Source organism: Drosophila melanogaster, chromosome 2L (assembly GCF_000001215.4).
Source record: "Drosophila melanogaster chromosome 2L".
Taxonomy (NCBI): domain Eukaryota; kingdom Metazoa; phylum Arthropoda; class Insecta; order Diptera; family Drosophilidae; genus Drosophila; species Drosophila melanogaster.
This window is the reverse complement of record NT_033779.5, coordinates 20,097,360-20,117,879: the sequence shown is the minus strand read 5'-3', so window position 1 is coordinate 20,117,879 and position 20,520 is coordinate 20,097,360. Positions and strand designations below refer to the sequence as shown.

The 20,520-nt window shown below is 43.4% G+C and overlaps 2 protein-coding genes across 5 annotated transcripts, besides 14 other annotated features; one reads left to right on the top strand and one right to left on the bottom strand.

The window, feature by feature from the left end:
• Positions 1-443: part of a mobile genetic element that runs on past the window's edge.
• Positions 1-771: part of a mobile genetic element that runs on past the window's edge.
• Positions 772-1,707: a mobile genetic element.
• A 1,120-nt stretch (positions 1,708-2,827) lies between these two features.
• Positions 2,828-2,907: a mobile genetic element.
• Positions 2,908-4,129: 1,222 nt separating this feature from the next.
• Positions 4,130-4,765: a mobile genetic element.
• Positions 4,766-5,391: a mobile genetic element.
• Positions 5,392-5,463: 72 nt separating this feature from the next.
• Positions 5,464-5,745: a mobile genetic element.
• A 10-nt stretch (positions 5,746-5,755) lies between these two features.
• Positions 5,756-6,455: a mobile genetic element.
• Positions 6,456-6,939: a mobile genetic element.
• Positions 6,940-6,959: 20 nt separating this feature from the next.
• Positions 6,960-7,961: a mobile genetic element.
• A 107-nt stretch (positions 7,962-8,068) lies between these two features.
• Positions 8,069-10,848: a mobile genetic element.
• Positions 10,849-11,419: 571 nt separating this feature from the next.
• Positions 11,420-11,981: a mobile genetic element.
• A 476-nt stretch (positions 11,982-12,457) lies between these two features.
• Positions 12,458-12,944: a mobile genetic element.
• Positions 12,945-13,729: 785 nt separating this feature from the next.
• CG13970 (uncharacterized protein) lies at positions 13,730-14,494 on the top strand. Its single transcript, NM_136183.3, has one exon. The coding sequence runs from the start codon at positions 13,817-13,819 to the stop codon at positions 14,432-14,434; it is 618 nt and encodes a 205-aa protein (NP_610027.1). The 5' UTR covers positions 13,730-13,816; the 3' UTR covers positions 14,435-14,494.
• A 10-nt stretch (positions 14,495-14,504) lies between these two features.
• Kua lies at positions 14,505-20,299 on the bottom strand. Of its 4 annotated transcripts, NM_001273692.1 has the most exons (7): positions 19,646-20,024; positions 18,599-18,809; positions 16,693-16,936; positions 16,038-16,249; positions 15,750-15,968; positions 15,516-15,685; positions 15,031-15,454 (listed from the first exon to the last, which is right to left on the bottom strand). In NM_001273692.1, exons 3-7 carry the CDS (start codon positions 16,931-16,933, stop codon positions 15,364-15,366), a joined length of 933 nt encoding a protein of 310 aa, NP_001260621.1. In that variant the 5' UTR covers positions 16,934-16,936; positions 18,599-18,809; positions 19,646-20,024; the 3' UTR covers positions 15,031-15,363. The 4 variants fall into 4 exon arrangements, with proteins under 4 accessions (NP_001260620.1, NP_610026.1, NP_001260621.1 ...); NM_001273691.1 differs by lacking the exons at positions 18,599-18,809; positions 19,646-20,024 and adding an exon at positions 20,198-20,299 and having other exon boundaries at positions 14,505-15,454; NM_136182.2 differs by lacking the exon at positions 18,599-18,809 and having other exon boundaries at positions 14,505-15,454; positions 19,940-20,022.
• Positions 18,310-18,364: a mobile genetic element.
• Positions 20,300-20,520: the final 221 nt, after the last annotated feature.

Sequence of the window (20,520 nt, the reverse complement as noted above, 5' to 3'; positions counted from 1 at the left end):
ATAGAAAAAGATTCTAGTAATTCTGCAGAGAGTGTGTGTAGACAACACAGGGTTCGGCTTGTACCCGAATGTGCACGATTGTAACAATATGATCAATCGGCAAAATTCGGGTTTTATTTACCTTTTCCGTAATGAAAAGAGTACGTCTAAATGGAGCACTCTTGGAAGCCTTCCATTGAATGCATCTTCCAAGCTTTTTGAATGTTGAAAAATAACTTTTTCGTTGTTCTGTGGAAAAAGAAGAACTTTGTAATACCTATTCCCTTCGACGACTTTCGAACTACCGACTGTTTATGAGTGTGGGCTGTATTCGTGCAAGAGATCTGCTGCCTCTGGAGCTCTCTGGCTTTCGATCAAAAATTCGAAAGAGCCAGCACAAAAATATAATATGTGCAAAAGAATCGAATGGAGTTACGACTAATGTTGTTATTCTAGTGCCTTTGGTCTCGGCTATAACTTCAGACTGTCCTCTGCGAACGGGTCGGATTTTCGTTGCTGATTCCGTTTTGTAAATAGTATGAATAAAGAGAGAGAAAGGACAATTAGTTATGGTTTTATATGCAATATAACTTATGAAAGTATGTTTCGAATGAGCTTCTAGTTATAACAAAATTTTGTATGCGGAAAAGGGTGTGCGTACTAAAAATAATATAGATCTAAAGCCTAAGAACTTCTAAAGTGGCCATATTTTGTCAAATTTGGAATGCATGAGCATACGTGTGCACACATACACTTGTCGGCTGTCACTATATGCGTAGAAAAAACTGCTGGCTGTAGCTTATAGCTGAGAAGAGGCGCTTACGCACTAGGTGCATGAGGTCTCGCTACCCGTTGGACAAAGCTGAATGGAATAGAGCACTAAGTAGATTGCGGAGCTCATTCGTTCAGCACACATCTGCACGCTTACTAACACTGGGGTGAAATGTGAAACGCCATTCTTGCTCTGGAGCGTTACGCGCGCAACCAAAAGGCGTTGCGCAAGGAAGGCGCCACTGATGGATAGCAATGGTGCTTGGTGCCGGACTGACTTGAGGCAACGGGATGTATTCGCGGCTCATCGCACAAAGCGTTTTCAGTCATTAGAGCTTGCCATTCTGCAGCAGGACTCAGGAGAAACTGACACAAGCCATCCGGCCATCTTTCTGGGCGTTCAAAAAGCTTTTGATCGAACGTGGCGAACTGGAATCCTGGTCAAAATCAAACGAGCTCTACCTGCGCCATGTCGATCCGGGATTTCCTCGGCCATCTGCTCTACAACTTATATAGTTATGATATGCCGCTTCCGTACGAAAGCATAATTGAAAATGCTGGCTACATTTGCCGATGACGTGTATGTTACTTACAGGTCCCGAAGTGAGCTTGAGGATGTCATACAAGACTGTGCTACAATATTCTCGGAATGGGACAGGCGCTGGGATATTGGGATAAATAGCGGCAAGTAGACCAACGTACGCTATACCCTTAAGCAAATATACCCTTAACAATCGAACGGAACTAAATATCTTCGAGAAACTCTGGATCGCAGACTCACATTTGCCAAACATATTACGGAGTTAAAAACACGAATACGTGCTATAATGACAAAGCACTATTGGCTACTCCGGTCGCACAGTAAATTGCCACTTTCAAATTAGGTGGACTATTTACAAAAGGATTTCCTATTTGAAAGTACCGGTGCCAAGTCTGGGGCTTCGCTTGTGACAGCCATTGGCTGTCAGCCAATTCAATAGAATAGACGATGAAAATCTATATGAATAAGGCGAAGGCGCCAATAAGATCGGGCGGTGGGTCACACTGGACCAAGCAGGCTGGCCACACTAATATAGGCAAGTGCCACGCAGACGGCGGGCACACTAATCTTAGCCAGGGCCTATATAAGGCGGGCGTCTGTAAGACATTAGCCACTCCGTAGCCGACAGCGATCGGATGAGGTAAACTTGCCGGCCGAGAAGGCGGTGTCCAGGACGACATCTTCGATTTCCGTGACATCTATTAAAAATTTTGTGAAATCTTGTCTCTGGCACAGATACAGCAGCAGCCACTTGTCTGGTATGTCGAAGTCAATTTTCATGTTTCGAAACACAAAGTTAACTATCCCAAAGGCATCACGCGCCACGATTTTTATGTCGTTTAAATTAAGGATGCGAGGTTCGACCCCAACTATCAGCATTTTTTTTATTTCACGAAACTGGAACGGGATTATTATGCCCTAGCTCTCGTATGAGTAGAACACTTTTTGTTTTTCGGTTCGACTATAATATCCGCACTATTTACTACAAAATACCGGTTTTTACATAAATCTGGGTATTTATCCTATCCGAATATAATAAAAAATTTTAGAATTGGCCATCCCTTATTTTTTAAAAATTATTTTGGTGTCGCAAGGTCCAGAGTGAAGAGAAAAAAAATATCACCTCTTCTCATTGATCAGCAGCAGAATCATACCAATCGGATAAATATTATGCAGAAAAACTCCATTTAGCATTCCTGGAGCTGCACCGGAATGACACCAATCTTAATCGGGGACTCGCATGAGGTGGTCTGGTGAATCGTCTAAATAGTGGTTATAAGGGCGCAGAGGCGTCTTCAATACCTGGCGAGGACGCATCTTCTCCCAGGTGCGCAGCCGTGGACGAATTCCAATGGATTGAAACGTTTCAGTCAGATCAATAAGAATGCCATAAGCATCTGGATGAAACACAGGGAAACCGCTCTGGGCGACCTGGGTGTCTTGCGAACCTGTTTAGACGATCTGTTGGAGGAAGAGGAGCACGACTAGATTGCCTTTAGTCGGTATCATCATCCTTATAATTTGTTGTTTGTTTGTTCCAGTCTCCCGACTATCAGATACCCGTTACTCAGCTAGTATAATTGCGATTCATCATTTTCCTGGTATATCGATAGATATTGCACACTGCACAAAAAATAGAATCAGAAAAGTAAACAAATCATCTCTAAAGTATCCGAACATATCAAGACAAGACCGGTTATGTCTAGTAGGCTAACGTTACTTTCTAAAAATAGAATTGGCACGTGTTCATTTGCTACGCTTATTTGGACGCATTGCATTTTTATTCAGAACAAAGCGAACTTCAAAAAGTGAAAACGTCGGTGTTATTTGTTATCTGATAGACATAATTTAAAATGGAATTTAAATTTGAAGGTATTTACTTTAATAAATTCTATATATTAAGTTATTTTGATTGATTTAATATTTTTTGTGTAATTATATTTGATTTAACCTTTTTTGTGTATTTTTTGAACATATTTTTTATGTTTACGTAAGGTTTTAGTTGAGTTCCTTCCAAATTCCAAAATATATGTTTATGTGATTGTATTATATTGTAGTAAAAAGACTGTTAAAGATTCTTGTGGAAAAGTGCGGATGTGCTTGATATCGTTAATATACTAACACAATCTCTTTTTTTTTTAAGGTCAAATTTGCCAATGAAGCTCTGTTTTGTTTTTTTATTGTGCCGTCTGTGTGATATTGTCTTTCAATTATGTGTACAATTTTTAATGGTCATTCAGTTTATTACTTTGTTATTTTTTCTGTTTAAATTCGATTTGGTTTTAGACGGCTATTTGTATCAGTGTGTGTTTAAAGGCCATCACATGTTGAATTTATTGTGCACAAAAAAGGGTACATATGCGGAAAAATTACAAGAAGCTATCACTGCTGTACAACATGACAATGAGAATGTGAGCTACACAGTTGAATTGACCGAATTAAATGTATTGAAAACATTCGTAAACAAATTGTTACATTTTGGACACGCTATGATCGCAAACAATCTTCAGTACTGAAATATAAGTCTGATTGGCTTAATCAACATGAGTCAATTCCAATAAAAAGCCTCTATAAAGAAAATTAGCAAAGGGTAAGAAGTCCACACCGTGGCCCTCAAAAACTTGATTTTGTGAAATCTTCGGGGAGAACAAATCGACGGCGTTTAGCTCATCCGGCCGAATTAGATGAGTCTGAGTATTTCTTCGTTACGCAACGAATCTGAAATAAAAAATGTCTCGCCATCAGATTCCGATGAGGTAATTTCACTATTAATGGAGACCGCTATGTCTAAAAACCAATATTTGCTTATAAGAAGCTTTGTGAACAGCAAAATATCCTTTCACTGGCTTGGGAGATTTGGTTCCTGTTGATGGAACCATGAATCAAGGAAAATATTTAGATGTCCTTAATAATCATGCATTCCCCTCTGGTGATAAATTGATTGGAGAGTCCTTCATACTCCAGCAGGATAATGCTCCCTGTCATAAGGCCAAACTGATTACGAAGTTTCTGAAAGATGTTGGCGTAAACACATTGGATTGGCCACCTCAAAGTCCAGACCTCAACATAATAGAAAACCTCTGGTCATATTTAAAAAGAAAATGGAGTGCAAACTTATCTAAAAGTCGCGAATAAACGATTTTGGAAATTCAAACCTTATGGAAGGATATTTCAATAGATTATAGATTATAGATTATTATATCCACAGCTTGGTACAGTCTGTACCAAAACGTCTGCAAAAGGTGATAGACGCTGAGGGAGTGTATATTTTTTATTAATTTGTCATAATTTTGTAGTTGACTTTTTTTTTCAATTTATAACATTTAAATAATTTGTCCAAGTACTTATGCCACTGCTAATTTGTAAGAAAGTAATTTTTGTTAAATCAACAAAATAATTAACCAATTTTGCTTTAAGTAAAAAATGAGTTACAAACAAATATATTGAAAATATTTCTTGTCCAAATACTTATGCCCACTAGTCTAGTCCAGCGACGTCAACTTTTGCTCAAAGAATTCGTTTCTAAGTCTTAGCAAGTTTTTTAGCTGATTTGCCGCCCGGTTCCAAAGAAGTCATCCCGTGGGTCTTGAGATCGAATCGCACGTCTGCAAGAATATTAGCCCCACAGCTAGAAATGGCTTTAGCTAGTTCTCGCCCCCTGGGTGAGTTGTATCTATCTCCCCACAGCCAGTGTCGCGCATTCCAGTCACTATCTACCAAGTACCTTTGCCTGCAAGCACGGAGTAGATTAGTGAAATGTCTTTCTTCTAATCTGTTCATTGGAGGGCAGTAAATGGCACTGAACTCCATGTCACCAAGGTCAGTTGCGAAGCGCTCAATTTCTCTGGCTTTGCATGAAATGCCATTGACACTCCATATAAGAACCTTAAGATGGATCATTGCAAGGCCGAAACTTTGTCATGAGACTGGTGTTTAGCTCCAGCTCATTGTTTTATATTATTAGCGATTTCAAATACGATATTTCAAGCTTTTTTAAGCGCTGGTTGACATGTTTGTTTTGCTGTTGATTTTCCTGTCGAAGCCACAAGCGAAATTGCTGTTGCCATTGCTGAAATTGTTGTTGTTGTTGCTCCAGAAGCGATTTTACATCAAGAAATCTGTGCTGTCGATTACTGTCTTCTCGTTGTTGAAGTGATTGTTGCTTCTGCAGACGGCAGGCTTATGGTCCACCCGAACCGACTGGCAAATATCCTAGTTAATCCCATCTCCCTTCGAAGGCTGAAGAGGGTACACCCCAGCGATCTCCCTACCCGGAGGATAGTAAGATAGTAATATATTATTACACATTAAGTAATTAATAACTAGATAAATTTTTCCTTTTGTACTTAATAATTAAGAAACCACTTGGTCTCATATACATTCATACACACATTAGGCTAAGTTCAGAGGAATTGACTGAACGATTCCTTTTGGAACCAAAATAAATAGAATAACAAAAAATTGTTTTTTTTTTTTTTTGTGTAGCCTTTTATTTATTATTTAAAATCTGTCCTAGTGGACAATAATTAAATTTTTTGGAGGGAAACATTAACGTAAGGGGAGTACATCTAGTGTACTTGGGTAGGGGTTAAGTATGATTAAGTATGTTGAGTAAGGTCAAGCGGGTGCGTTCTCTGCAGGCGTCTTAGGGATTGGCTATGGTCTAGAAGGTTGACGGCCAGGTGGTTGTGGTGGTTCTCCAGTCTGCTAGCATATCTCACGCTGTGTCTGTAGATTTTGTCGTCTACCCATGGAATCCCGAGCTCCTCGTGGATGGCGGAATTTTCGTGGTAGGGATGGGCGTTGGAGACTATTCTCAAACATCTGTTTTGGAATCGCTGGATTTTCCTTCTATGTGATGTGCTTGCAGTGCCCCACATCTGTATTCCGTACGTCTAGATTGGCTTGAGAATAGTCTTGTAGACGAGAATCTTCAGTTTCTCTCGCAGTTTGGACTTTTTTCCGATGAGCCAGTGAAGTTGCTTAAGGCGTATGTTGGCCTGGATACGCTTCCTGTTGATGTGAGGGCCCCAAGTCAGCCTTCTGTCCAGGGTCAGCCCTAAGTATTTGGGGGTGCTGGAGGTAGGGATGGTGTCGCCGTCGAGTGAGACCGGGGGGCATTCTCCTCTGCGCAGAGAGAAGGTGGTGTGGGAGGATTTATCAGGCGATTCCACGGAACACCCGAGCAATGCCACCGGCTCGTAGCACGCATCCTAGATGCATTCGAGAACAATCGATACTGTTCGGCCGTATTCCTGGATGTCAAGCAGGCGTTCGACAGAGTGTGGCATCCTGGACTCCTCTACAAACTCAAGTCCCACCTTCCCAGTTCCCACTATGCCCTACTCAAATCGTATACTGAAGGAAGAGAGTTCCAAGTGCGATGCGGTTCCTCAACCAGCACGACAAGGCCTATACGAGCCGGAGTACCTCAAGGCAGCGTCCTTGGTCCCATCCTCTACACCCTGTTTACAGCAGACCTCCATATCATACCCTCCCGTTACCTCACAGCAGCCACCTATGCAGATGACACGGCGTTAATTGCCACCGCAACAAACCCTCAACGAGCATCAGCCATCATCCAGAGGCAACTGGATGCATTGGATCCATGGCTGAAACGCTGGAACATCGTGATCAACGCTGATAAAAAAAATAGTGACAGTATGAAACTACCCATTAAGCCCAGGGGTTGACAAAATGGCCGAAGTTATCAAATCTCTCCCGTTAAAGAAGTCTTATGGCATCGACAATGTTTGCAATGTCACACTAAAAGCACTACCTCTTCAGAGCAATTCTCTTCTTGGCGCTGATATATAATGCCATACTCAGGGTGCAGTTTTTCCCAAAGCAGTGGAAAATGGCAGCAATCTTAATGATACATAAGCCTGGTAAACCTGAATTGAGCACTAAATCGTACCGACCCATAAGTCTTTTATCTTCGCCTTCTAAGGTATGGAAACGACTGATTGCCAACAGATTAGGTGACATTATTAACGAGTGTCGTGTCCTGCCGGATCATCAGCTTGGATTTCGTCAGGGACACAGCACTGTGGAGCAGGTACACAGACTGACAAAACACATCCTTTAGGCCTTTGATGATAAGGAATACTGTAATGCTGTGTTCATTGACATGCAACAGGCATTCGATAGCGTCTGGCATGACGGCCTTCTCAGCAAAATTAAAAGGTTATTCCCAGCACCATATTATGGAGTTCTAAGATCATACTTGGAAGATCGGAAATTCATGGTCAGGGCCAGAAACTCCTATTCGACTCCCTGCGTTATGGGAGCTAGAGTTCCGCAGGGCAGCGTACTGGGACAGCTGCTCTACTCAGTATTTACTGCAGATCTGCCCTGCCCAAACGCCTATCATATGGCAGATCCCAGGAAGGCCCTACTTGCTACGTACGCTGACGATATTGCCCTGTTGTACAGCTCTAATTGGTGCAACGAGGCAGCACGGGGTATCCAAGAGTACCTCACCACGCTGGCTGCATGGTGCAAAAGATGGAATTTAAACGTCAATCCACAAAAGAGCACCAATCCCTGCTTCACCTTGAAGACCTTAAGTCCCGCCACCGCACCCATAGAATTGGAAGGTGTAATTCTAGATCAACCTTTACAGGCTAAGTACCTCGGGATTACCCTTGATAAACGGTTGACTTTCGGCTTGGAAGCAAAACCGAAGGTACGGGTTGAAGTTTCCCACGCTACACCACCGGAAGCAGGGCAACTGATACCCTTCAAGGAGGAGCTTCCTATGCAGACATAGCAAAGCAGCACCAGCAGCAGATCCAACAGCACCACTGAAACAGCAGAAGCCGCAGCAGACAAAGGACAACGAGAGATCCACTCCAGCAGCCGACGGACACCAGCAACAACATCGAAGCCATCCTCAAGTCACTGAGTGATAGCAATAACTCCCTCCGGGCGCTCCAAGAAAAGCAGCTGGAGCTCATGATGATGATGCTTAAGCAGCAGCAACAACAGACACAGCAGCAGGGGCAGATTCTTAATCTGCTCACTGCCCTCCATGCGCAGCAAGCCCCATAATGATGCCGCTGCGCATCCTAGTGTGGAACGCCGACGGCGTATCCACGAAGTTGCCCGAAGTGGAGTGCTTCGTGCGACGTCACGAAATCGATGTGTTACTGCTCAACGAAACACACTGCAAGAGGACAGAGACGCCTAAGCTATTCGGCTTTGTAGCTTACACTGCTAATGATCCGAGTGGTGGCAACGCCAAAGGCGGGGCAGCTATCTTGATCAAATCTAGCCTTGCCCACTTCCCGCTAACACCAATAGCCACTGACAAGGTGCAACTTGCGCCGGCGGCTATTGAAACGGCACTTGGTCCTATAAGTTTTGGAGCGGTCTACTGCCCACCGAGATTTGCATGGACTACGGATGAGTTTAAGGACACTTCGGAAGAGTTCCAGACGAAATTCATCGTTGCGGGCGATTGAATGGCGTCCCACTGGCTCTGGGGTGCGGATAGGAGCAACCAAAGAGGTATTGCACTAGCGAACCTCGTCCTAAACTCGGAGGTGGACTCGCCAGCAACAGGAGATTGGCAACTCGCAGCATATCTCGGCAGCCCGCGGCAGATCGAATCCCAATAACCAAGGAGATTCTGCTGCTTATAGCTAGAAGAGGCGCTTACGTACTAGGTGGATGAGATCTCGTCACCCGTTGGACAAGACGGAATGGAATCGAGCGCTGAGTAGGCTCCGATGCGCGTTGGTGCTGCACAAATCCGCATGGTTCGAAGAAAGGCTTGCCAATACTGGAGTCGAAAGCGAAGCGACGCATTCGCTGTGGAAGGCCACGCGCGCAATCAAAAGGCGTTGCACGAGGAAGGCGCCCTTAGAAGATAGCAACGGGACATGGTGTCGGACCGACTTGGGACAAGCGGAGGTATTCGCTGCGCACCTCGCCGAGCGATTTCAACCATTCAAGCTTGCCAGCCTGCAACAGGTTGAAGAAACTCAGGACCTGTTGAACCAAGCGCTTCAAATGGATCTACCAATCACGCCGTTTGAACCCTGCGAGGTAGCCGAAGTCATTGTGCGACAGAGTAGCAACAAAGCACCAGGACATGACGTCATCTGCAACGCCACATTGAAGGCCCTGCCCAGTCAAGCGATCCTCTACATAACGTTGGTTTTCAACGCTATTGTGAGGTTGCAATACTTCCCTTATCAATGGAAGCTTATCAACAAACCTGGCAAGCCGGAAAGGGAGCCCGCCTCCTACCGGCCGATCAGTCTCCTCCCTTCAATTTTGAAGGTGTTTGAGAGACTGATTGCTGTCCGGATTATGGAAGCCCAAGGGATTACCCCTGAGCACCAGTTCGGTTTTCGTGCTGGCCACTGTACTGTCGAGCAGCTCCATCGGGTCGTCGAGCAAATTCTGACTGCCTACGACAATAAGGAATATTGTAACAGCCTCTTCTTGGACATTCGAGAAGCGTTTGATCGAGTGTGGCACATTGGACTTCAAGTAAAAATCAAGCAGACGCTGCCTGCTCCATATTTTGGGTTGCTAAAATCGTACCTGGAAGGAAGGAGGTTCGCTGTGCGCTTTCATTCAGCAATTTCCACCGAGCACAATGTGGCAGCTGGTGTTCCACAAGGTAGTCTCCTCGGCCCCCTGCTCCACTGCCTGTATAGCCACGACATGCCGCAGCCGGATGTAAGCCTTTACGAGAAATCAATGCTGGCCACATTTGCCGATGACGTGTGCGTCACCTACAGGTCCCGATACGAGCACGACGCAGCCGATGGTATCCAGGACTTTGCAGATCGGTTCTCGGAATGGGCAAGACGTTGGAATATTGGCATCAATAGCAGTAAATTCAACAACGTCTGCTATACTTTAAAGCGGACCGCCACCGCCCGTCTACATCGAGGAAGCCCCAGTACCACAGCCGAACGCAGCAAAGTAGCTTGGAGTGCTTCTGGATCGCAGACTCACATTTGCCAAGCATGTGACTGAAATCAGAACACGCCTACGTGCTAAGGTGGCGAAGCACTACTACTACTACTACTACTTCTTTGTTCGCGCAGTAAATTGTCGCTATCCAACAAGCTGACAATTTACAAACAGATATTAGCACCAAACTGGAAGTATGGGTGCCAAATCTGGGGCTTGGCATGCGATAGCCAAATAAAAAGGATCCAGGCTATTCAAAATAAGGTAGCAAGACTCATCACCGGCTGCGAGTGGTATGTGCGAAACACCACCCTGCACAGAGACCTGAAACTCGCAACGGTATTTGACGAGATAAACCAGCACTCAAGCAGGTACCATGACAGGTTGGAGCGCCACAGAAATCGGCTGGCCAGCGCTCTAAACAGATCTCGCCCACCAAGGAGGCTCAATAGAAGGCAACCGAGGGATCTCATTTCCCGATCTCCTTTGACAAGGGTCATTGTAGTAAAATTATTGTAAACTAGAAAAAGCTAACTATAGTTAGCCGGCGCGCCCAAATGAATTAATAGAAAAGAAGGACACAAAGGGGCTCCAAGATTTCCCCATATGCCTTAATAAATAAAAAAAATTTTTTTTTTAAATTCTGCTCAAAAGCAGAATACCATTTACTAAATGAAAAAATTAGTTGTCTGCGTGCGTTTTTATCAGTAGAAAGAGAATGCAAACGGTAAACCGTAAAAATTGGCATTCTGTGTGCTTGTGTGCTGTGTGAGCATTGTGCGTTCGTATTTTCGCACCGTAGAACCAGTATCGACATAGCTGTCGCTATAGTTTAAAATTCCTCCGCCAGAGGGTGTCAACCAGTTCCGTAAAGCTCCAACAGTTGGCGCTTCAGGCTGCTCCTTTATTATGGACTGGCAAGCAGTGCCTATTGCGACTAGCATCAAACGGAAGAAAAAGGAAAAAAAGAACTCCTCCTCTTCGGACTCCTACGACACACTCGAGCCAGTCAAGGTAAAAAGGAAGAATCTGGTCAAGCACTCTCATCCAATAGACGGACCCACCACACCCACCCACCACCAAGCTGCTCTAGCGGATAATAGCTTCGCGATTCTGTCATCTGACGATGACGACGATGAGATGTTCGACGATCTGCCAGCCAAGACTCCTCTCCAGGAGAAGGAAATGGAGAAACCTAAGGCAATCAAGCCGCCTCCAATCTTCATACCGGATGTGACCAATATCAAGGCTCTCGTTAATAGCATTGCTGGAGTGCTTGGCAAAGACGTGGAGTTCCATTTAATACGACAAGCAACAACAACGTTCGCGTGATGACCCCGGAGAAGGAAAGCTTCTCCGCCCTGAAGGACTTCTTGACCAAGTCCAATAAAAGGTTTCAAACCTTCCAGCCCGAGACGAAAGCGCCTACAGAGTAGTCATCAAAGGTCTTCACTATTCAACGGACCTAGGGGAAATTCGGGTTGGGCTAAACCGTCACGGACACAAGGTCAGAGACTTCTACAACCCCACCCAGAGAAGTACCAAAAAGCCTCTCAACATATTTTTTGCCAATCTCGAGCCGGCCAAGAACAACAAGGAGGCCTATAAAGTTACGCGACTCTCCATCTCAGTGGTGACCATTTACCCCACGATAAAGTTTAATGACTTGCCGCAATGCTATCTGTGTCAGGGATTGGGACATACCCAACGGTACTGCCACCTAGATCACAGGTGTGTCAAGTGCGAAGACGGTCACCCAACCGTTGAGTGCAAAAATAATAATATGCCGGCCCATTGCTTGCAAAGCGAAGGACTACATGCAGCCTCATATAAAGTTTGCACCGCATATAAGAAGGTCAAAAGCATGTTCGCTCCAAAGCAGGCGGCAGCTCCACGCGCCCGGTACACCGTGAGCAGCAGCAAGGTTACTTCTAACTTTAGTTATGCCAACGCAACCAAGCAGGCAATTGATGGGATTCATGCCATCCCTCAACCACAGGCCAATGCTGACAACTGATGGAAACAATAATGGGCAGGATGGAAGCCATGTTCGAAAGTATGATGGAGAAGGCGATGAGTCAAATGACTCAGATGATGGCAACCGTCTGCAAGACCCTATGCAAACGGAACAAGACATCACCATCTGGAATGCAAACGGCCTTATCAACAACAAACCCGAGGACGAGCTTTATTGCAAGACCAACCAAGCAGATATACTCTCCATTTTTCAAACTAAGGAACGGCAAGTCTCCAGGCCCTGATCTCATCGATTTTGTTCCCAATTGCTGGCCAACATTTTCAACAGCTGCTTCCCGGCTAGGGTACTTCCCGAAACACTGGAAACGCGCCAAAGTGATATCACCATCCTCAAGCCTGGTAAACCTGAAGCCAATCTAGGCTTTTATCGTGCTGGAAATCCTCTCCAAAATACGCGAAAGAGTATTTTTGCGCAGAGTGTTGCCAGTACTGGAAGATGCCGCTCTGATCCCCAGTTTGGATTCAGACGCTGCCATGGAACACCAGAGCAATGCCACCGGCTTGTTAAGCGCATACTGGAAACGTTCGAAAGAAAGCAATACTGCTGCGCCATAATGCTGGACATCAAACCGGCGTTTGACAAAGTCTGGCACCCTGGTCTCCACTTCAAAATAAAGATGAACCTTCCTAGTTCCCACTTCGCCTTCCTCAAATCCTTTACGGAGGGTAAAGAGTTTCAAGTCAGATGTTCAGATAATTAATGAAAACTCCGACCCATCTACATCTATGTAATATATTAAGTTAATGATACGATGATGATAATGATATCGTATCATCGATACGATATTTCTATAATATCACGACATCCCTAGTAGTTAAGGGGCTCACAACAGTCTACCGGTGCCAACTGCCGGCTGAACTGAAGTGAGCTTCGAAAGGCTGTAGTCCGCTTTATATAGCGGCTTGGCCTGGTGTGACCGCATATCTCGACTCATTTGGAACACATTAGTGTGCCCGATCTACTTTTTGGTTAGAGTGACCCTCTCTTGCCGTACAGTGCGCGCGCTGCTTGTTTGAATTCAAATGTGTTTTGTTTTATTTCTGTTTACTTCATGGTTTTTACCTTATTTTCTAAATTTATTTTACGTTTCTTCATACCTGTTCACATCACTATTTTCTCTTACATCTATCCACGATTATTATATATGAAAGTGCGCATACTGCGTTACATGTTTTTTTTATTATTGCATATGAAAACTAAATAAGTGTGGTCTGAGTTTTCCGGTTATTATCTTTTCCGACCTCTTCAAACTTGTGGGGTATCGCTCATTGCTTGCAGGAGTCTATTGATGATCAATGCATACAATTACCTCTCTTATCTTAGTTGAATGGTGATAAGGCTCAGCCCTAACTTAAGCTATTAAAAGGATTTTAGTTTGCAATTCAGATTAAAGAAAGAAAATTTAAAATTAATAAAAAATTTAAAATTACGAAACTAAGTGGGATATCAAAATGTAATCAACTGCTTAATAAAAAAAATTTGTTCTGCCCATCTCAATGATTATGAATCCGATTTGCCAAGTCGATATCAATAGGCCTGAGTGCCAGAAATGGATGGTCCAGGTATACTCCAAATGTCGGGATCTCTTCAAAACTAATACATTGCCCCATTGGGGTCTAGACAATGCCCCTGTTGTCTATAAGGCGGATGTGGAAGCCATGACCGTCCTAGATTGCCATCGGCTCAAGCGGGCATTGGGCAAGGAAGTGTCTGAAGAGGATGAGGAGGGCGATGAGTTGGATGACCTAGATGATCTGGATGAGGGGGAGGAGGGTCTCGATCCCGGAAGATTGGTGGGTCTATTGCTGGCCCTTTGCGCAATCGCTCTTCTTTTCGTTCTCTTGTGTCGAATGAAGCGCCGAAACATAAAATTAAAGGAAGTTGAGCTTCCAAAACCGGAACCCCAGGAAGCTCCATCCGTTTTACCTCAAAAAAAGAAATTAAATAGAGCCGCCAACTGCAAGAGCTGGATGCGCAGGAGCTGTAGGCCATTCTTCCTCCACAACGAATCCCAGCTAAGACAGTACCAAGCCCGTGCCGAAATGGAGGTGGCTGTACACGAGGAACGCACCCGGCAGAAGATCGCCATGTGGACAAAGGCCCGGGAGAGAGATGCCCAAAAGAAGAGAGATAAGCTCCAAAGGAACGTAAACAAGGCTACCAAAACGTGATGCCTTTTATTTTACAAATATTTGTATGTGCCCCTTTAATGGCAAGCTTTATGCATAAATAAAAGATTTTAAGCTTATTGATTTATTTTCTCAGATCACAAAGAATATTGCCTTCTTAGAATTACAGCGTTGTGCAAGAACACCTCTTCGGTTCGCCGATTACTCTTAATTCTTGTAAATGAAATTAAAAACAATGAAAAAGTAAAATATACAAACTGGTCTCTTACAATGACTAACACTCGCCACTAAAAGTGTGCCAACTAAAACAGAATTCGCTTCTCCAGAAGAGTTTATACTATAAAAACGTTTTAAGGCAAAGGTTAAGTCACGTATTTGATTGCATACAGCGCCTTATTTAATTATCTTTTGAATGTATATGTATGTAGTTGTAAATAAATTTATTCACTTTATAGCCTTTGATAACCAGCGTTTGTTGACAGTATTAAAATGTCTTTTTGTCTCGGACCTGGTTCAAAATCAGTTACTCGCCTAGCTTACATATGTTATATCGAGTATTATTATTGTGTGTAAATCTTAAAAAATTTATCAGACAAGCGTGTGCTCGATAGTTAGTAAAATGTTCATTTTATTATTTAGGTATACTTAAGGCTCACTCGTAGTACGATCAACCTGTGGCGAGATCAATTAGTTTATGCGCTCAGTTGTGAGAGTGTGTGCAGGTGTACAATAGTAATATGGTATTTAAAAACACGAACTTAAACTCAGATAATCAACTATTTTTAACAAACATGCAACTGAGAACTATGCCATTAACCATATAAACCTTATGTATGCAATCTTGTCTCATTTAAAGCTACTTCATTCTGTAAGACATTCCGATTGTATGAAAACATTTAAAGGTGACATATTCAGCAATTAAAGGCTGCTTTTGGTCCAAGTTACCTATATACAGTCGCTGGGCAGTGAAACTATGTGAGTTTCTTGGCCCACTTCAGGTCGTCATCGCGGGGCTTGAGGCCCGTAAAATGCTCGATGATGAGCTCGAATGTTGACCAGAATCTAATCGAATACATAGCATACATATTATAACCGTTAGAGTCAATTTGCTAGAGGGCCATACCTGATGCGTTCCAGTGGCCAGTTAAGCCACCCGGTGGTGATGCAAAAGTAGGTCTCATGTGGCGCCACGTGATGGATGCGATGATGCTTGCGTGGCAGGATGATGTGACAGCTCTGGAGTAACAGGACCCACCTCGGCAATCCCCAATAGGTATGCGACCACTTGTGTATCTTTCGAGTATTAGGATACGTTTTAAGTTAGTTTAAGCAGCCGTGGGAAAACATTTCGATATACCTGATTGGTCATGGCCACGAATATGGAGCAGAGGAACACATAGGCTATCCAGCCGAAGTGTTGCTGTATCTCGCTGGGCGTCCTGATGTAAAAATAGTGGGCCAAGTAGCCGAGAATTGGTATGCCAACCATAAAGTTGTCGCCATTTGTCTCAATGAAATCGTGTCGCGTTATGGATGTGGGATCCAGATGATGCTCGCGAAAGGGTCGCAGGAAGTTCTAGAAGAGTTCAAAATATATGTCTTGTATCATTTATCACATTAGATTCTCGATGTACATTTGGCTTACCTTTCCAATCATCGGTATGTCCACCGATCCCCAGGTGTCTGCCGCCCAGTGAACCAAGCCGGAAGCAAAGTCGGCCGTTATAATGCCGCACAGGGCGGACAGAAAGGCGACACTAATCCGCTCCAATCGCAAGTGTCTAACAATCAGGGCTAGGTTAATGATCATAAGGCCAATGCAGGTGTAGACGCAAATGATTTCCTGGGCACGTTTTCCTGTTTAAATAAAATTTTAAATAAAATAAAACCCCAGGATTTTCTAATGTAATCTAGTGTCTCGACTGTCATATACCCATTGCTGAGGTAAAGCAGCAAGAGAGCGACATGGAAATATGCAAACTGAGATTTCAGAGATTGCACTCTTAACGTACAGACTGTTGTATACTTTTTGCAGAAGCCAATATATATGATTGCCTCGCTATCGTATACCCACTGCTTAGGCAAAAGACGTGAGATATACAAGTAATAATATACAAGTGCGCTCTTTATGTACATACATATATGTTGTATAGGACATTCAAGGCAAGTATTTGATTGATATATAATCGGACATTATCTTAAAGCAGTTTGCTTCTTTTGTAATTATCGGACAAGAAACTTTCTAGTTCACCTTCTGGTAACTTTCTCATAACAGCTTATAATCCGTGGGAACTGCTCACCTGGACTGTACAACAAGGCTAGTTCCTGGGCGCCCTTATTCTGCGGACCCCATCGCGGAGAAGTCGAAACTAAGGTCGCCGAGTTGGGGGGGGATGTTGCTTTGGTGCCAGCGGGGGTGACCTTCAGCTCCTCCGGCTTGACTGATTCCTTATCCTTGGTGGTGGCGGGCGCTAGGTTGCCATTGGGATCGTCCTCGTACATGGAGTTGGCCAGAATATCCATATCGCTCTTGGCCGCCATCGTCTGCGGATGAAGGAGTTTAGAACAGGAGTCGAGCGGAGAAAACAACTGGGAGGCCTTGATGACCGTTCCTGACTGATTGAATTCAATGCAATGGCTGAATTCAATGTCAGGCCACAGGATTTGATTGCCTGTGAATAATGGCATCTGGATCAATTCGTCGCCCCTACATAATTGATGACTGCGAGGCCAGCCACGTGGGCATCAAATATATATTGTATATCTATATATTTAAATCATTAAAATGTTTTCGAAACCAAACCGCCTTGGCTGGAGCGCAACCAAGGGACACACCGTCGCGTAGCTCCAACCGATGACCTCTGGTCAGGGATCCCAGCATGTTGCGACGTTCGTTGATGTCATTACCTCCAGCTGCACCGAATCCCCACCCCTTTTAGCACCCAAACGACTGGTCACGCAATATTTTGGACTTACGCCTGGTCTGCGGGGACCACCAGAAGCTAAGTTGAGTTGAGTTGTCACGGGCGGAGGCGCGGTCTAGAGTTGCCTTAATTAGGCAAATTGGTATTTAAATTGTTGTGAAGGCTATCTAGCTCCTTTTTTTTTTGGGTAGGTTGATAAACGCGATGGGCTTATATTAGGATTATATTTTTAGCAGCTTATTTGTTTCTTTGTTATTCGGTTCTTTATAGTTGATGGGCCACTGCTCGCTCACAAATGGGTTCAAACACGATATGTGGGCGGTGAACGTGTAACAACAAAGTCTCATTTGCGCTTAAAATAGGTTCATAATATTGTTATTGAAAGTAAACTAATGTGCCATTTACACCTCGAGATAAACTATCTCTGGAGATTACGAACTTGATAAGAACAAGAAGAGTGAAGACCAATGTTAATGGTAACAAATCCGTCGCACACATTAAGATTAATCTAATTTGCCATATAAAAGAAATATCCTTCTTGAACTAGAAAGCACTTGCCTATTGATTGCCGTTGCTTTTTTTTTAGTAAATTAGGAATACTAACTCTACCGAACCCCACAATTGGAATTGAAATTGACAAACGCGCCAGCAATTACACAAATTATCCCAATAAGAATCGGAAATATTACACAAATTAACTGTTCCAATGCTCCATGGGCCGTATTTCTTTGGGGAACATTAGGGAATGATGAAAGCACATTAATCAAAACCGGCAACTGCCTATTGATAAAGCACCGTCGAAACACGCGTGCCCATATATTCGTTCCCACTAATGTTTCCGAATCCAGGAGCCTCGTAGGACACGAGAACAGGACCTGTTATGTGACGGTTGAGTTCCAATACGTCCACCTGGCCAACGCAAACATTTCCAGGTGACGTGCACCGGCCAGGATAAACAGATGGACGGAATGAACCCAGTAGAGCGCTGATTCAAATTTCAACTATGGAGAACGCTGTGGTCGAGTGCCTCGACTATTTGATACCCGTTGTCCATTGATTGCGAACGTTACTTGATAAGATCAGACGTTTACTATAGATTCAAGCTTTTTTAAGAATAGTACAATTAGATAGTGGTTTGCCGTGGATGGTTTATCTCAAATGTTTAGCTCTTTTAATTTCTTATAAGATATATTTCAAGCGACCCTGAAGTCAACTTTGATATGAGGGTAGAGATGCTCTTCAGGAATATATACTTCAAAGGGTCGGATAAATTTGTATTTACCTGTTACATGCTTCCCAGCGAATCTAGCATACCCTTTACTCGACAATAGCGGGTGTAAAAAAACATGCCAACTCCTGGAGCTGTGGGTGGAAGTGTAGCGATTGTGGGTGGTGGGCGGTGCTAACCGGAGAAACCCAAATGAATGTGAGAATGCCGACAACTAAGTTCTTTGGCGCCGCCTTCAGGGACGCCCACGCCTGTACTAGATACCCTGTAACCAATGGGTTCCATCAACTAGTTTGTTAATATAGTTTTATTCCGCTAACCAAAAACAAATCAAAAATTCCCTTCTTGCAAGAATTTTTAATGAAAATGTTTGTTCGGTGTGAACTAATATCGTTTGGTCGTTTCTTTTACGTATATCATATACATATATATCTGACGTCTTTTAACGTCTATATATTTTTATAAGCAATCTATTTTTAACTAAGCAGCACTTACACAACTTTAACTTTTACATTGGAAGAATTACAAAAATATAAAAATATATTATTAAATTGATGACTCTTGGTTAATTGAATAATTATAAGAGTTGCTTTTTGCATCGTTTTTCAAGTGATTTTAAAACCATTGCAATAAAAACCCAATGAACACTAGAAGTTTTTCAAAAATTTAAGAACTGACCAAAACAGAGAATCCGACCTTCGAGCTGCCCACCTTGCTTATTATTCATTTGTTTGGAAGCGAAAGGCATAGAAAAGGTCGCACAGCCAACAGGTAATAATTTGGCACAGCATAATCACGATTTTCGTAGTGGCGCCGCAGGAAAGGAACCATTTATTACACGAAATGCGCGAAAAGACACTCCAAATGGGAAAGTTGGTTTCGTTTTCCAAAGGCAGGTGGTTCGAAAAAGGTCCACTCTTTTCGTTTCGGGTGACAAAGCCACCAGCTTTTGTTTGCCCACCCCAACTGCGCTCTTGTTTTAAACATTTGTAGTTGGCATAGCGGTATTTATAGCCCTGTTTATTTGTTGTCGCGACTTTTCGCAAATTGATAAGAAACCTGCAATCGGCTCTATTTTTAAGGCAAGCGAAAATTACTTACCGCTTCGCCGGTGTTTCTTTTGTTATTGTCGGCGCTCAAAATTTGTTGTTGCTCGAGGCCTATTTCTTGCAACAATTAAATCTAAATGACCGTCTGCCAAGTATTGATTGGGACCAAAAACATGTGCACACGCAAGGAATTGTTAGGCATTTACTAACGTCGATTTACACCGAACCCAGGCGTCGGCGCTCTATTTTTTTATGGTGGCATCCAAATGTAAATAAATGCCGTGCTTTTTTCATTCGGTTTTTGTATGCACGTGATTTAAGGTTGCCCCACCGTACACTCACTCACACACACACACACACGCACGCAGCGCACTCTCGCACACACATACACGCGGGCGCGGGAGCTGCAGTAATAGTATCGCTACTTTGCACCAGTAAATTCCGAAAGAAACTAAACTAACGGGAAAACCGAACCGTACGGCGCAGCCATTTTCATTCATGCCCCCAAAGTCGCGTGTGTATGGGTGCCAGCGTGTGTGTCGGCCTTTACCGTTAGTTTGAGAGGCCATTTGGGGTTTGGTTTCGGCCATGTTGCCCTACTCACCGTTCAATTTAGCGGTTTCAAACGCCACAGTCTGTAACTTTAGTCCTTTTGTCGTTGTAAAAATTATTTAAATTTTGACGGTTAAGCAAATGCAAATTATGATTAAGAAATTTAAAACTACAACCGCAACCTTCAATAGCGTTATATTGGTTTCTATTTTAAAGAGAGTTATTGAACATTTGATACAAAAATTGAGTTGTAATATATTAAGGGTAATGCCGACACTTCTATAGCTGCTCAATCCTTTAAGCTTTTTAATATGGTTAGTATTTTATAGAACAGATTATATATTCTATGAAAATGTTTCTAGCATGGGCAGCCTT

What these genes read in the sequence shown, in the direction of transcription:
- CG13970 (NM_136183.3), top strand. Translation starts at nt 13,817, where the DNA reads ATGGTCCAGGTATACTCCAAATGTCGGGATCTCTTCAAAACTAATACA.
- Kua (NM_001273691.1), bottom strand. Translation starts at nt 16,933, where the DNA reads ATGGCGGCCAAGAGCGATATGGATATTCTGGCCAACTCCATGTACGAG. An exon ending in TCGTGGCCATGACCAATCAG is followed by an intron (nt 15,686 to 15,749) that starts GTATATCGAAAT and finishes AATACTCGAAAG; the next exon opens with ATACACAAGTGGTCGCATAC. An exon ending in TGGCCACTGGAACGCATCAG is followed by an intron (nt 15,455 to 15,515) that starts GTATGGCCCTCT and finishes GTATTCGATTAG; the next exon opens with ATTCTGGTCAACATTCGAGC.